The sequence below is a fragment of the Megalopta genalis genome, chromosome 7, assembly GCF_051020955.1.
Source record: "Megalopta genalis isolate 19385.01 chromosome 7, iyMegGena1_principal, whole genome shotgun sequence".
In the NCBI taxonomy this organism is placed as follows: Eukaryota; Metazoa; Arthropoda; class Insecta; order Hymenoptera; family Halictidae; genus Megalopta; species Megalopta genalis.
Genome location: NC_135019.1, coordinates 3,249,926 through 3,264,635, shown reverse-complemented (window position 1 = coordinate 3,264,635; position 14,710 = coordinate 3,249,926). Strand labels below are relative to the sequence as shown.

Below are 14,710 nucleotides of genomic sequence, written 5' to 3'. Positions count from 1 at the left end.
ATTAACGTGTCGAAATTGGTCCAGTAATTGACCCGGTTGTTTCTGGAATTGGCTGACACGCCGCGCGCAATGATCACTTTATATGTCTGATCAACGGACGACCTACATCACTAATGAGAGTGCACGCAGATTTATACGCGGCGAATAACTTCTCCCAAAAAATTCTCCCCACTGTTTTATTTACTTCTAACGCTGTACAGTAAATTCTCCGCAATTTTTCTTCAGCCTTTGCAAGCTGAAATGTACAATTTAGGGAACGATTCGATTATTCGAGCCTCGCGGTCCATTTTTACGGCTGCCGATTGTCAACGATTGTGAAAACGAGGCGCCAGATGCAAATGATCGTGTCTCCTCTTCTCAAACTGTTTATTCTTATTTACAAGTTGATGGAAAATTTGGGGGAATTTACTGTATTTACATGTAATCGTATCGCAATATTTTAGAAATTAATTTATCAATGACGATAACAAATTGGATTGTAAATTATCGAGCACTTTCGAGGAGCAAAGTCGATTTCTTTTAGGTTATTTTTATTGTTTAGAAGACTTTTTCTAGATGTAGCAGAACCCTTTGCAGTCGAGCTGTCTGACTAAAAATTGCTATACCATTTTACTAAATAATTTTAACAGTATCGGATTCGTTTGTATTTTTAAAAGACTGTTAAAATTGCGAGCATTGTACTTTTCTTTTTTTCATTTAGCTATGAAATCCCCTACGGGGTTATTAGCAATATATTTTGTAATATATTATTGCAAAATTATTATTACATATACAATATACTAATATTTAGAGTAGTAATATATGTATAAATAAATTCAATATATAAATAAAATAATAATAATAAAAATAATAAAGTAATATATAAATAAATTTAATATACAAATAAAATCAATATATAAATTATTATACAATAATTACTTTGGATATATGAAACTTATCAAGTACTATAACGTTATACCAACGTTTAAGGATGTAGAATATTCTACTTGTCAACAGGCTGAATTTCACACGCATAAATCATTTTTTTCATCATCGTCGATCCATAATACAATTCTACGTTTCCAATTTAACGTGCTCCAAGTGCCTATGGCCGTTCATTGGTGAGACAAATAAATAAAATCGAAATACTGTAAATCAGAAAACGCGTTCTCGATTTCGAATTAAAACAGCTTCGATCGCGAACGATTGATATCGACCACGAAAATCGAAACATTCGATCGGGAGCAATCGCGCGAGGATTCGTAGCGAAGCGGCGAGTTAAGAATTCGATCCGCCGAGAAACTAATTTATTAAGTGAATCATAGTTCACTGGATCCGAAGGAAGCCGGCGCCGACGAGCCCCTGGAACGTTCGTCTCTAGGGAGGCAGCGTAATTTTTGCGCCATGTCAGTATCGCTTCCGGTACGCCGTATTTCGTAGCTGGCGCGAAAGTTCGCGAGTTTCGGCCTGCCAAACCTCGCCCCCATTCAATCTTGCGTTTTAAAAGCGAGGCGGCCGATTTCCGGTTCGCGTTCGATCAGTTAACTGCCTTCGACGAATTCATACTCGTTCGAAGTGCCATAACACAGGGTGTCCCAAAATTGTGGCTCTTCCGGGAAATAAGGGGTTCCTGAAGACATTTGAAGCAACTTTTTCCTTAGCGAAAATGCAATCCGCGGCTTCGTTTACGAGTTATTAACGAAAAACGGGGACCAATCGGAGAGCGAGTGCAGTCGGCGCTCCGCCCTCGCGGCCGTATGACGCATCGGCAGTGGTCGCGAGGGCGGGGCGTCGGCCGTCCGACGCAGCGGCGGTGGTCGCGAGGGCGGGGCGTCAGCCGTACGCGATCTCTCATTGATCAGCGTTTTTCGTTAATAACTCGCAAACGAAACGGCGGATTGCATTTTCGCTAAGGAACAAGTTGCTTCAAATCACCTCAGGAATCTCTTACTTCCCAGAAGCACCATAATTTTGGGACACCCTGTATATTGTTCACAATAAAATTCTTCTTATTATTGAATACGTCCGACATGCTTCGCCTTAATTGCAAGCGTTCTTCCTAATCTTCCTCAGAAATTTGAAATTGAATTGGAATTACGTAATTGGCATTACGATAGCTTAAAAAATACTCGCGAAAGGGACAATGCAGCATTCGCGAAATAAGTGTCCACGGTACCGCGATGTAACGTCCCACAAAAGATACGACAAACGGGTTCGAAACAGTTCGCAGGCAAATTAAATCGCGTTTAAACGAATCCGGCGGAGCCGCGCACTCGAAACATTTTTATCCGGCTGGAATTTTCTGAAACGAACGGATAGACGCGCGTGTTCTCCAGTTAACGAACGCGACAGCTTAAAAAAGTCGGCGTCATTTGCCCGCGGGAAGAAGCCCGGTCGTCTGAAAACAATATTTATGCCGCGCCCGGCGCGGCCGACACGCGATTTGTTCGCTCGCAAATTTAATCAAGCATAATAAGCGCGACCATCGGGGTTGTTCGTTATTGTTAATCAATCCGAAGATTACAGCGCGCTTCAATTAATATGAAACGAAATTTCATTTGGCCGAAAGTAAATTGCGTCGAGCTTTAAACGCGAGAAACGCGGGGCGGGATCGATGCGAATTTTCGTTCGTTGCGTTCTTGTTGTTGCGGAAATGTTTGCGACTTGCTTCGTCATTTTCATTTTTCATATAGAAAAACGATGACAGCGGGATCTCGAGGCGGAAAATTATGATTTTAATGTTGACAAATCGAGATTATTTCTCGCCGTATTAATTGACTCGTGGTAATTTTCTTCATAGTTTCAATGGTCAGAAATTCTTCGATTGTAATTATTTCTAAGAAGAAAGAAGACAATTTATAGTTATCGTACGTTCACATTTACCTAAACGTTTAAATACTGATGACAGGAAATGGGAACTTTATTTAGACTAAAAAGAAGCGAATAGCATTCGTACTTCACAAGTTATTAGTAAATTCTCCCTACTTGACGTTCCGATTGTACACGAAAATGGACAATTCGGGAAGAAGAGATACGATTATTCGAGTATAAAAAAATTACACGAGTTTTCTTATTAGCGAATTTTTATGGTTATCGATTGTCAACAATTATAAAAGCGAGGTTATGCTACGGTTATTTCATTAAACAGTTAATTTATTAAATGAAATGCAAGGCTCTAATAATCGTGTCTCCTCCTTCTCAAATTGCTCACTTTTGTGCGCAATCTGAGCGTCAATAACAAATTTTTATAGTTATCGATTGTCAACAATTATAAAAGCGAGGTTATGCTACGGTTATTTCATTAAACAGTTAATTTATTAAATGAAATGCAAGGCTCTAATAATCGTGTCCCCTCCTTCTCAAATTGTCCACTTTTGTGCGCAATCTGTGCGTCAATAACAAATTTTTATATTTATCGATTGTCAACAATTATAAAAGCGAGGTTATGCTACGGTTATTTGATTAAACGGTTAATTTATTAAACGAGATGCAAAGCTCGAATAATCGTGTCCCCTCGTCCCAAATTGTCCACTTTTGTGCGCAATCTGAGCGCCAATAACAAATTTTTATAGTTATCGATTGCCAACAATTATAAAAGCGAGGTTATGCTACGGTTATTTCATTAAACGGTTAATTTATTAAATGAAATGCAAGGCTCTAATAATCGTGTCCCCTCCTTCTCAAATTGTCCACTTTTGTGCGCAATCTGAGCGTCAATAACAAATTTTTATAGTTATCGATTGTCAACAATTATAAAAGCGAGGTTATGCTGCGGTTATTTTATTAAACGGTTAATTTATTAAACGAGATGCAAAGCTCGAATAATCGTGTCCCCTCGTCCCAAATTGTCCACTTTTGTGCGCAATCTGAGCGTCAATAACAAATTTTTATAGTTATCGATTGTCAACAATTATAAAAGCGAGGTTATGCTACAGTTATTTCATTAAACAGTTAATTTATTAAATGAAATGCAAGGCTCTAATAATCGTGTCCCCTCCTTCTCAAATTGTCCACTTTTGTGCGCAATCTGTGCGTCAATAACAAATTTGTATAGTTATCGATTGTCAACAATTATAAAAGCGAGCTTATGCTACGGTTATTTCATTAAACAGTTAATTTTTTAAACGAAATGCAAGGCTCTAATAATCGTGTCCCCTCTTCCCAAATTGTGCCCAATCTGAGCGTCAATTAGGGAGAATTTACTGTATCAGTAGAAACATCTATAACGCGTCAGACTCGTCCAAAGTATAGCAAAAGGTTCATAAGTACGAGAGTTCATAAATATATAAGGGTTGATAAATATAATAAAATTTTGTACGATACAGCTTCGACGGACATTCGAACGTATCGAAATAAATGTTATTCAAGACAATACGATCTGCGATAAATCCTGTAAAATCGTTCGTTTCGTTTGCGTCCTATCAACATCGTAATACACTTCCGAAGATACACAATTGGTTTCGATGCAGTGGATCGACCGCGATCTGCGTACAAAAACGCAGTCACACAAATGTTTCATCGAACAACACAAATAATCCAGCGTTCAACATTTACAATGCAAACCTCGGTTGTTCGGTATCCGATTTTCCCTTTTCCAGTCACGAGACACATAAAATCGAACATAAAATTATGCACTGTTAAAAAATCTGTATTCCTAACGATTCTTCTCGAAATTCCGTAACAGAGACGTTTACATTCATAATCGTATAAATGAACGCGACAAGAATATCAATTTGCGAGAAAGAAACGACTTGCGAAAAGTGATATATTATTTCATTCAAAGGAGTTATATGTTTATTTATATACTTAAATATTTATATTTATTTATATTGTTATATTATATATTATTCCATTCATTATCGTATAAACAAACGCGACAAGAACATTATTTTGCGAGGAAGAAACGACTGGAAAAGTAATATATTATTTAATTCAAAGGGGTTATGTATTTATTTATTTACTTACGTATTTATATTTATTTATTTTAATATATTATATATTATTTCATCATTATCGTATAAACAAACGCGACAAGAACATCAATTTGTGAGGAAGAAACGATTCGAAAAGTAATATATTATTTAATTCAAAGGGGTTATATATTTATTTATTTACTTACGTATTTATATTTATTTATTTTAATATATTATATATTATTTCATCATTATCGTATAAACAAACGCGACAAGAACATCAATTTGTGAGGAAGAAACGATTCGAAAAGTAATATATTATTTAATTCAAAGGGGTTATATATTTATTTATTTACTTACGTATTTATATTTATTTATTTTAATATATTATATATTATTTCATCATTATCGTATAAACAAACGCGACAAGAACATCATTTTGCGAGGAAGAATCGACTCGAAAAGTAATATTTTATTTCATTCAAAGGGGTTATATATTTATTTATTTACTTACGTATTTATATTTATTTATTTTAATATATTATATATTATTTCATCATTATCGTATAAACAAACGCGACAAGAACATCATTTTGCGAGGAAGAATCGACTCGAAAAGTAATATTTTATTTCATTCAAAGGGGTTATATATTTATTTATTTACTTACGTATTTATATTTATTTATTTTAATATATTATATATTATTTCATCATTATCGTATAAACAAACGCGACAAGAACATCATTTTGCGAGGAAGAATCGACTCGAAAAGTAATATTTTATTTCATTCAAAGGGGTTATATATTTATTTTTATACATAAATATTTATATTTATTTCTTTTAATATATTATATATTATTTCATCCATTATCGTATAAACAAACGCGACAAGAACATCATTTTGCGCGGAAGAAACGATTCGAAACATAATATATTATTTCATACAAAGGGATTATATATTTATTTATATACCTACATATTTACATTTATTCATTTTCATATATTATATATTATTTCCTTCATTTCATATTATTTCATATCAAAGGGATTGAAAATTCGATTCCTGAGCTCTCTAATCTCGACATATAACTCGTTGAAAAATTAAAATCCCCCCTCCCTCGTTCATTTACAAATCACTGAAACAACGAAGACATTCCGAAAGAAAAGCGATCGAACGAATTCGTTCGCGCGTAGCTCGCGTCGCGATAAAAATCGGCGACGGGTCGAAATAAATTCGGTCTCGTCGTCGTCTTTGCAAAGTCGAAGAAAGCCGGTTGGTCACTTACGGTGGCTCGGCGCTGTATTCGCCGTTTATTCAGCGACAGCATTCGAATGGAAAGTCGCAGGTTAAAGGGAACTAACTCACCATGCATTGGCCGGCGATGCAGACGTCGGTGCCGTCTGTGTAGCATTTGGTGCCGTCCTCTACTTTGTCAGCTAGCTGCACGACGATGGTCTCGTCGCTGTCGAGCTGCAAAGCCTCGGTGGCGTCGCGCGGAAGCATCTTCTCCGCGGACGTTTCCTGTCTCAACCGTGTCTCGGTGTTCTCCGAGGATTGCTCGCCCCGGCAGATCAAAGCGCACGGCCTTGTCGGATCATAATGCGGATACCATTTGAGCAGTTGCCCGCTGTAAGGTACGTCGTCGTAAGCCGCGCACTGCTCCGCCCGGATATCGCTCGGCTTCTCGCAGGGCTGCAATCAAAGGCATGGGATTATCTTTTGAAACGGCCCGTTCGACTACGTAGGCCGCCTATTACGCGGATTTCGAGAGATTTATGCTTGTCGGGTGGGTGTTAGGCTCGATCTGCACGAGTTCGAACTCGGTGCTCCGCGAAACAACTAATTCTTTTTCCTCGAGACTGTGCGACGCGATTCAGTCGCCGGGAAACGTTCCGACGAAGCTTTCGTCGTTCGAATGATTGTTATTGAAATGGAGCTATTTTTGTTTAGTCGAAGTAACGATTGCTTTTTGATTAAATTTTCTGAAGGAATATTTTTTTTTTTAATATACAGTCACTCACAAAATCGAGCGTGCACCTTTTAAAAGCGCAATAACTTTTTTCTAGTTGGACCGAGAGACTTGGATTTTCTTTTATGCTTTTCTTAGATTTTGCTGTTATTTGGAATGACAAGAAGAGAATAAAAAAGCACTCGTTTTTTAACCTTTTTTATGCGAGTCTGTAACGGAGGTTTAAAATCTTCTAATGGAATATTTTTGTCAATATACAGCCACTCACAAAATCGAGCGTGCACCTTTTAAAAGCGCAATAACTTTTTTCTAGTTGGACCGAGAGACTTGAATTTTCTTTTATGCTTTTCTTAGATTTTGCTGTTATTTGGAATGACAAGAAGAGAATAAAAAAGCACTCGTTTTTTAACCTTTTTTATGCGAGTCTGTAACGGAGGTTTAAAATCTTCTAAAGGAAAATTTTTGTCTATATACAGTCACTCACAAAATCGAGCGTGCACTTTTTAAAAGCGCAATAACTTTTTTCTAGTTGGACCGAGAGTCTTGGATTTTCTTTTACGCTTTTCTTAGATTTTGCTGTTACTTGGAATGACAAGAAGAGAATAAAAGAACTCTCGTTTTCTTAACTTTTTTATGCGAGCCTGTAACGGAGGTTTAAAAAATGCCTCTGGAAGATCTAGGTAGTTTATGTGCATCAAGAGTAATAGCAAAATTAAGAGAAGGCATTTTAGTCATTATTTTAGTCTACTAGACTAGTCCGTCTATCATTTAAAAAGAATTGAAGTCACTGAAGTCCAGTTTTAAAAAATTTACTGCGTTTTAAAAGGTGTACGCTCGATTTTGCGAGGAACTGTACGTACGTGCAAAAACAAGTAGGTCAAACAGAAAACAGTAAAAACGTTCCAAGAATTTAACAATGATCATTATATTATTCGCAACTCGTTCGAGTTCTTACGGAAAGAAATAAATGTTTTTGCAATCGATCTTTGCATCTTGCAACCGATGCAGACGATTTTTATTTTGCATAAAAATTCGCCGTCCAGTTATTAGCTTTTCTACAAATGCAACGCGATAATAGGCTGCATCGAATAAAAGAACTATTGACCGAATAGCAACTTCTTTCTTTTCGTAATAATTTAAACACAGATTCAATATACAGTCTATCCGAAAATTATGATACTTCCGTGATGTGAGAGATTCCTGAGGTCATTTGAAGCAACTTTTCCCTTAGCGAAAATGCGATCCGCGGCTTCGTTTACGAGTTATTAACGAGAAACGCTGACCAATCGGAGAGCGAGCGCTGCCGGCGCTCCGCCCTAGCGGCCAATGCCGCGCCGCGTCGCCCGTCTGACGCAGCGACAGTGGTCGCTTGGGCGGAGCGTCAGCCGTACGCGATCTCTCATTGGCCAGCGTTTATCGTTAATAACTCGCAAACGAAGCCGCGGATTGCATTTTCGCTAAGGAAAAAGTTGCTTCAAATCACTTCAGGAATCCCTTACTTCCCAGAGACACCATAATTTTGAAACACCCTGCATAGTCATCGAAAAATTCCTTCCATCTATCACCTATATGAAATTCAATGTTAAATTTGGAAATGTCGTCGGAAACGCGCAAAACGCGCAAGCCCGATAACACAGTCGCGCGGCGACCGAGCAATAGCTTTTCGGTGTAATCAGCAGGGAAGATGAAAAGCGCAGGTATGATTCACCACAAACGGAAACACGACGACGCCGATTAATAATTTGCGTTCTCCTTTTCGGTTCATTTAATCCGCGCGCGTTTCGTTTGCGCGAAAACAATATACACATATGTGTATATATATATTAACGGTTACACGTGACAGAATATATTCAGGGTCGATTTACCATTACGATAATGAAACACGGTCGCAATAATGTCAGGATTATATCGTTCGACGGGTTGCCTCTCGTAACGGCCTCGAGTGTTTCGCCCATTATTTCCGTTTTAGTTATCCGTAAGCTGTTAAACGAGGCGTGCCGCGCCGCGCTGGTCGCCGCTGCGCCCCGCCTCGCCCCGCCTCGCCCCGCAACGCTGGTCGCCGCCGCGCCTCGCCTCGCCTCCCTTTGCCTCGCCTCGCCTCGCTTTGCCTCGCTTTGCCTCGCTTTGCCTCGCTTTGCCTCGCTTTGCCTCGCCTCGCCTCCCTTTGCCTCGCTTTGCCTCGCCTCGCCTCGCTTTGCCTCGCCACGCCTCGCCTCGCCTCGCCTCGCCTCGCCTCGTTTTGCCTCGCCTCGCCTCGGCTCGCCGCGCCGCGCCGCGGAAAACGTAAACGGATTTCCACAAGGGACGAAAGCAAAGGCGCAGATTTCGCCGGAGCAGATCATTAGCCAATTAGGTCGAATCGTTATCGATATTTTAAGATGTCCGCGCTCGCTGAGGCCCGGCCTCTGCCGCGCAATCGCGTTTATTAATGTCGCCGGTTTCGAGCTCGTAGAACACCGCCGCCGCCGCCGCGGTGTACGTTCACAGGCATATCGAACAGAAGAGGACGGGAGGAGGGGGGTGGGGCGTGGGGTGGCAGCGTGGGAGAGCTGGGCGGTCTTTGTTTCACCGTGTAATTTGCGGATTGCCTGTAATTTCGCTGGGAATTATTTAATTGGAACGATACGTGCTCCCGCGGCGTTACTTACGCGGGTTCTGCGCGGGGCTCCATTACGTTTCAAAAGCATCGTTCCGTTTCCGCAAACGCTTAATCATTCTCCTCTCGATAATTTCGTTGCTCGGAATTTAATCAGGCGGACGCGATACGAAAAATCGGACCGCCTGTGCAAGCAAGCGTGTTACGCCCGGTGTTCGTAATCACGACGCGACGCGCGCGCTTTCGGCGTTTCTTTTTTCCGCGGTCCGTCGCGGGGAAGATAACGGCGGCGCTCTGTCGTTTCGTCGGCGTTCGGCGAACGTGTACACAGTTTGCGACAGTTCGTTTTCTGATGTTCGATCGCGGAAATGTTGCGAGATTTTTGTAAACGAGACGCGGGAAACGGTTCGGTAATAGCGATGTAACGACGAGTTTGCGAGCGTCGCTTTTGTTGTCGTTGACTTTTTGTTCAATCGATTGTCCGCTGTTCGTTTCGACTGTATTCCGAAGCTTCCGATCGAAGAACGGAGACGGCATTTTTTTTTTAGTTCGCTGAGTGTATTTGTTTCATCAACTCGAGCACCGTCTCTTCTGCTATTTGTTCTTTACATTTACTGTTTGCGAGAGAAAATTTGAACAATAATAACGCGAACGCTCTGAAGTGGTTTATTGTAAATACATGGTATTTTGTAAACATTACACTGTGTCATGTTGACACATGAGCAAATATTTATGAAAAGTTTGAATAATAATAATAATAAATAATAATAATAAATAATAATAGGGAATAATAGGGAATAATAATAAGGAATAATAAGGAATAATAATAAATAATAATAGGGAATAATAGGGAATAATAATAAGGTATAATAATAAATAATAATAAATAATAATAGGGAATAATAGGGAATAATAATAAATAATAATAAATGATAATAGGGAATAATAGGGGATAATAATAAATAATAATTATAAATAATAATAAGTAATAATAATAAATAATAATTACAAATAATAATAAGTAATAATAATAAATAATAATTATAAATAATAATAATGAATAATAATAAATAGTAATAATAATAAATTTGAAAAATAATAAAAGTTTGGGAAATGGTAATTAGACTAGCTCTTTGCGCATGAAACACTTTTTAGCCGTTTATTAATCGCAAAATATACACAGTAAATTCTCTCCAATTGTCCCTCAGCTTGTAAACAAAAATGAACAATTGGGGAAGGGAAAAACAAGCCGCGAGACTCGAATAATCGTATCTCCTCTTCCCAAATTGTCCATTTTTGCTCACAAGCTGAGAAACAATTGCAGAGAATTCATTGCATTGCCACGGAAAATTTGCTATCTCAATATTACCCAGAATGGTCGAATTGTACATCCGCGACGTCTGCAGGCCAATGATAACGCAACAATTATTGCTCCCGCGAATAATCGCCTAACAACGACGGCTTGAAACTCGCCGAAGTTCGAAAATAAGCGATCTTGTTTGAAGTAGACCGTGGATTGTCATTTTACTACTTCCGAAAAGGCTTTCAGGTTCATTTTACTTATAGCACTTGTTGCTTTTAGTTACGTGTGGCTTAGTAACTCTTAAGTGGACTTTCAAAGTGTACTTTAAATGTGCGGCAACTCGCTTAATTCATCGAAAGTTAGATCTTGCCGAATTGACAAATGAAGATTTATTTCTTCGGGGGAGATTCGGGTCGCTGTGACTTAATAGAAGTAACAACGGATAAATGATAGAATAAAATTTATTTTTTCGGACACTCTGTATATATATATATATATATATATATTTTTTTTCAGCACTATTTTGGGATTTTAATTAACGCTTGAAATATTTATTCAATATAATATTTCCGATTTCCATCGAATATTTTTCCCCGCGTCTAATTATTGAATATTAGATATATATACAGGGTGTCCCAAAAATGTCTCGCAATCCGGAAACGGCGGGTTCCTCGGATCATTCGAAGCAGCTTCTTCCTTTATAAAATTTTTCTCCGAGGCACCGTTAACGAGTTATTAACGAAAAACAGTGACCAATAAGAATCGAGTACGGCTGACGCGAGGCGGCCCAGCCAACCAGCGCACGAAGCCTAGTTCCACCCATTGGCTCGGTCGCCTCGCGCCAGCCGAGCTTGCCTCTCATTGGTCACTGTTTTTCGTTAATAACTCGTTAATGGTGCCGCGCAGAAAATTTTTGTAAAGGAAAAAGTTGCTTTAAATAACCTGAGGAACCCGCCAATATCGGATTGCGAGATATTTTTGGGACACTGTATATATAATATATAATATAGAACAAAGAAAAATACAGATAATACAGATAGATAGAACAAATATATACATATTATAGAATATTATATAAATAATATAACAATATTATAATAATATATAATAATATATAATATATATAATATTAATATATAATAATATATAATATTATATAAATAATATAACAATATTATAATAATATATAATAATATATAATATATATAATATTAATATATAATAATATATAATATTATATAAATAATATAATAATATTACACAAATAATATTTGTTCAACGTGATCGTATTTACGATTTTGATCGAATATTTTCTGCCAGTGGCATGACAGAAACGAATCGGATAAACCGAAGAACAGAATCTCAACTAAAACTGAAAAAGTCGTCCAGAATAACGTAAAAAAGTTGTCCTGAAAAACATATCATACGTACGCACATATTTGTAAAGCAATCCGAAATTATTGCGACGATCGCGACCCGAGATAACGACAGAAATTGATCTCGAATCGTTACGAGATCGACTTGCGTCTCTGATTCGCGTGACTTTCGATATCCGATCACCGGTATCCCGACGCACAGTAATCAACACACCGAACCGCATCGATGGCCGCTAATTATCGATGTAATTAACGGCTCCGTAATCAGATCGGACATGACTCGAGGGCATATCGATTTTACGTTTTTGCCGGCATTCAGAGTTTACCTCGTTCCCCATTGAGCGTACGCCGTACAATGCAAATTGACCAAAGCGGAGGCGGATCGGCCGTCTCTTTCCCGTCGTGTCCCGTCATATTTCCACTCGCTTCAATTTTAAAAGGAATCATCGGGCACAAAGACAGTTCGGCATAGAGCTCGCCGTAATTACGCCGGTACAGAAACGGGTCTCGTTTCGGACCCGGGGTTTCTAATAACAGTCGGTTGACCCTCCAACGAGAGCCCTCCGCTAAATTCGCTGTTTAATTCCATCGAATCTCAACGTTCTATAGAATTGTCTATAACGTCGTTCTCATATTTTTGTCCGTTCATTTGGATCTTCTTGTCGCTCGACGCGCAGCGTACCGCGCGAAAATTAATCGTAAATTACGTAGCTGCGATGACTTTTGAATTATGTAATTGCAATTGCTTTTTACGTTACAACATTTCCGAAAGTAATAACGTTTCGACGTGCGCGAGTCAAGTACATTCGCGCAGAGAATTTCAAGCTGCATCGATCGGCGCATTAAAGTGCACGTCGTTGTAACACGCGCGATAATGATTACAATGTTTACAAATACTTTAACGAAGCAACGTAGAAATAGACGCAGTCGACATACTTCGACGCGATTCGACTTTCTATTTGCAATATTTCTTGCTGTGGATAATTATCACGATTAATAGTTGAAAAAATATCATCGCGTGCATCATACGCTGATAAGATTTTGATTTAGAATTTTATTTGCATGATTTCTTTATGTTTTAAGCTTGGCCTACGCACTTATTTTATAACAGTGGACAACCATACGCGTTTTAGTTAGCTTCAAACTTTATATTCGTATTAAATAAGTGTCAACAGTTCGAGGAAAAATTCGCAATATAGTAATTTCTCTCGGAAATGCCAAATTTCGGGTTGCTGTGAATTTTTCTGTGCTAGTCCTACGCTTATGTAATTTAGAGCGTGTGATGCGGCACGTGGCGCGAATTCGCGGAAGACAACACAAAATGGTCAGATTGGGCCTCCGAATTGTCTTCGAATTATGTCACGTGGCCTTCGAATTGTTTTCGAATCGTGTCACGTGGCCTCCGAATTGCCTTCGAATCGTGGCACGTGACCTCCGAATTGCCTTCGAATTGCAACCGAATCGTGTCATGTGTCCTCCAAATTGCCTTTGAATTGCCTTCGAATTATCTTCGAATTGCCTTCGAATCGTGTTACGTGGCCTCCGAAATGCCTTCGAATTGCCTTCGAATCGTGTCACGTGGCCTCCAAATTGCCTTCGAATCGTATCACATGGCCTCCGAATTGCCTTCGAATCGTGTCACGTGGCCTCCAAATTGCTTTCGAATCGTGGCACGTGACCTCCGAATTGCCTTCGAATTGCAACCGAATCGTGTCATCTGTCCTCCAAATTGCCTTTGAATTGACTTCGAATCGTGTCACGTGACCTCCGAATTACCTTCGAATTGCCTTCGAATCGTGTCATGTGGCCTCAGAATTGCCTCCGAATTGCCTCCGAATCGTGTCATGTGTCCTCCAAATTGCCTTCGAATTGCCTTTGAATTGCCTTCAAATTATCTTCGAATTGCCTTCGAATAGTGGCACGTGGCCTCCGAATTGCCTTTGAATTGCATCCGAATCGTGTCACGTGGCCTCTAAATTGCCTTCGAATCGTGTCACGTGGCCTCCGAATTGCCTTCGAATGGTGACAAAAAAATTGTAAATAAAAATGTTAAGTCACCGTTTTTATTCTAGCATATTTTTGCCGACTCAGATTTTCTTCTCAGATTTTCCGGTTTCAATTCCGACCACCGAACATTCCCGGCAGAAATTACTATATTTCTAGCAAGCTAGAAATTCCGGCGAGATTTTTTCCAGTTGTTTATAACAATTCGCTCGGCTCCCGAATTTTGCCGAGCCACTCTCCCGCGCGTCTCCGATATTCCGTAAAATTCTCTTCCCTCCGCTGGAAGGTATTACATCGATCGAAGAAGAGGATTCCGCCAATGATTTCCGGTATTAAGAGGACTGGTTTCCGGCCACCCATTCCCCCCCTCCCCATTAGTTTCAAGTTTATTCCGCGCAGCCATCCCGCCTAAACGACCTAATATAATAAATTCACGGAGTTTTCGGTTATTCGTGCGGGCGAGAACAGGCACCCCGGAACAGTTTGTGAACTGTGAATGGGACAGGGGTGGGGGATGGGGGTGGGGTGGATGGTCGGTTTCGCCGAGGACCGCGTCAGATTTCGAGTC

The 14,710-nt window shown here is 39.4% G+C and overlaps 1 protein-coding gene across 2 annotated transcripts in view; it reads right to left on the bottom strand.

Annotated features, from left to right (window-relative positions):
- The window catches only part of nolo (ADAMTS-like no long nerve cord), a 628,447-nt gene that overhangs the window by 116,294 nt on the left and 497,443 nt on the right, over positions 1-14,710 (bottom strand). For both annotated transcript variants that reach the window (XM_076523533.1, XM_076523534.1), the window contains exon 6: positions 6,260-6,586. In XM_076523533.1, the coding sequence (XP_076379648.1) occupies positions 6,260-6,586 (327 nt within the window). The remainder of the gene's footprint in view (positions 1-6,259; positions 6,587-14,710) is intronic.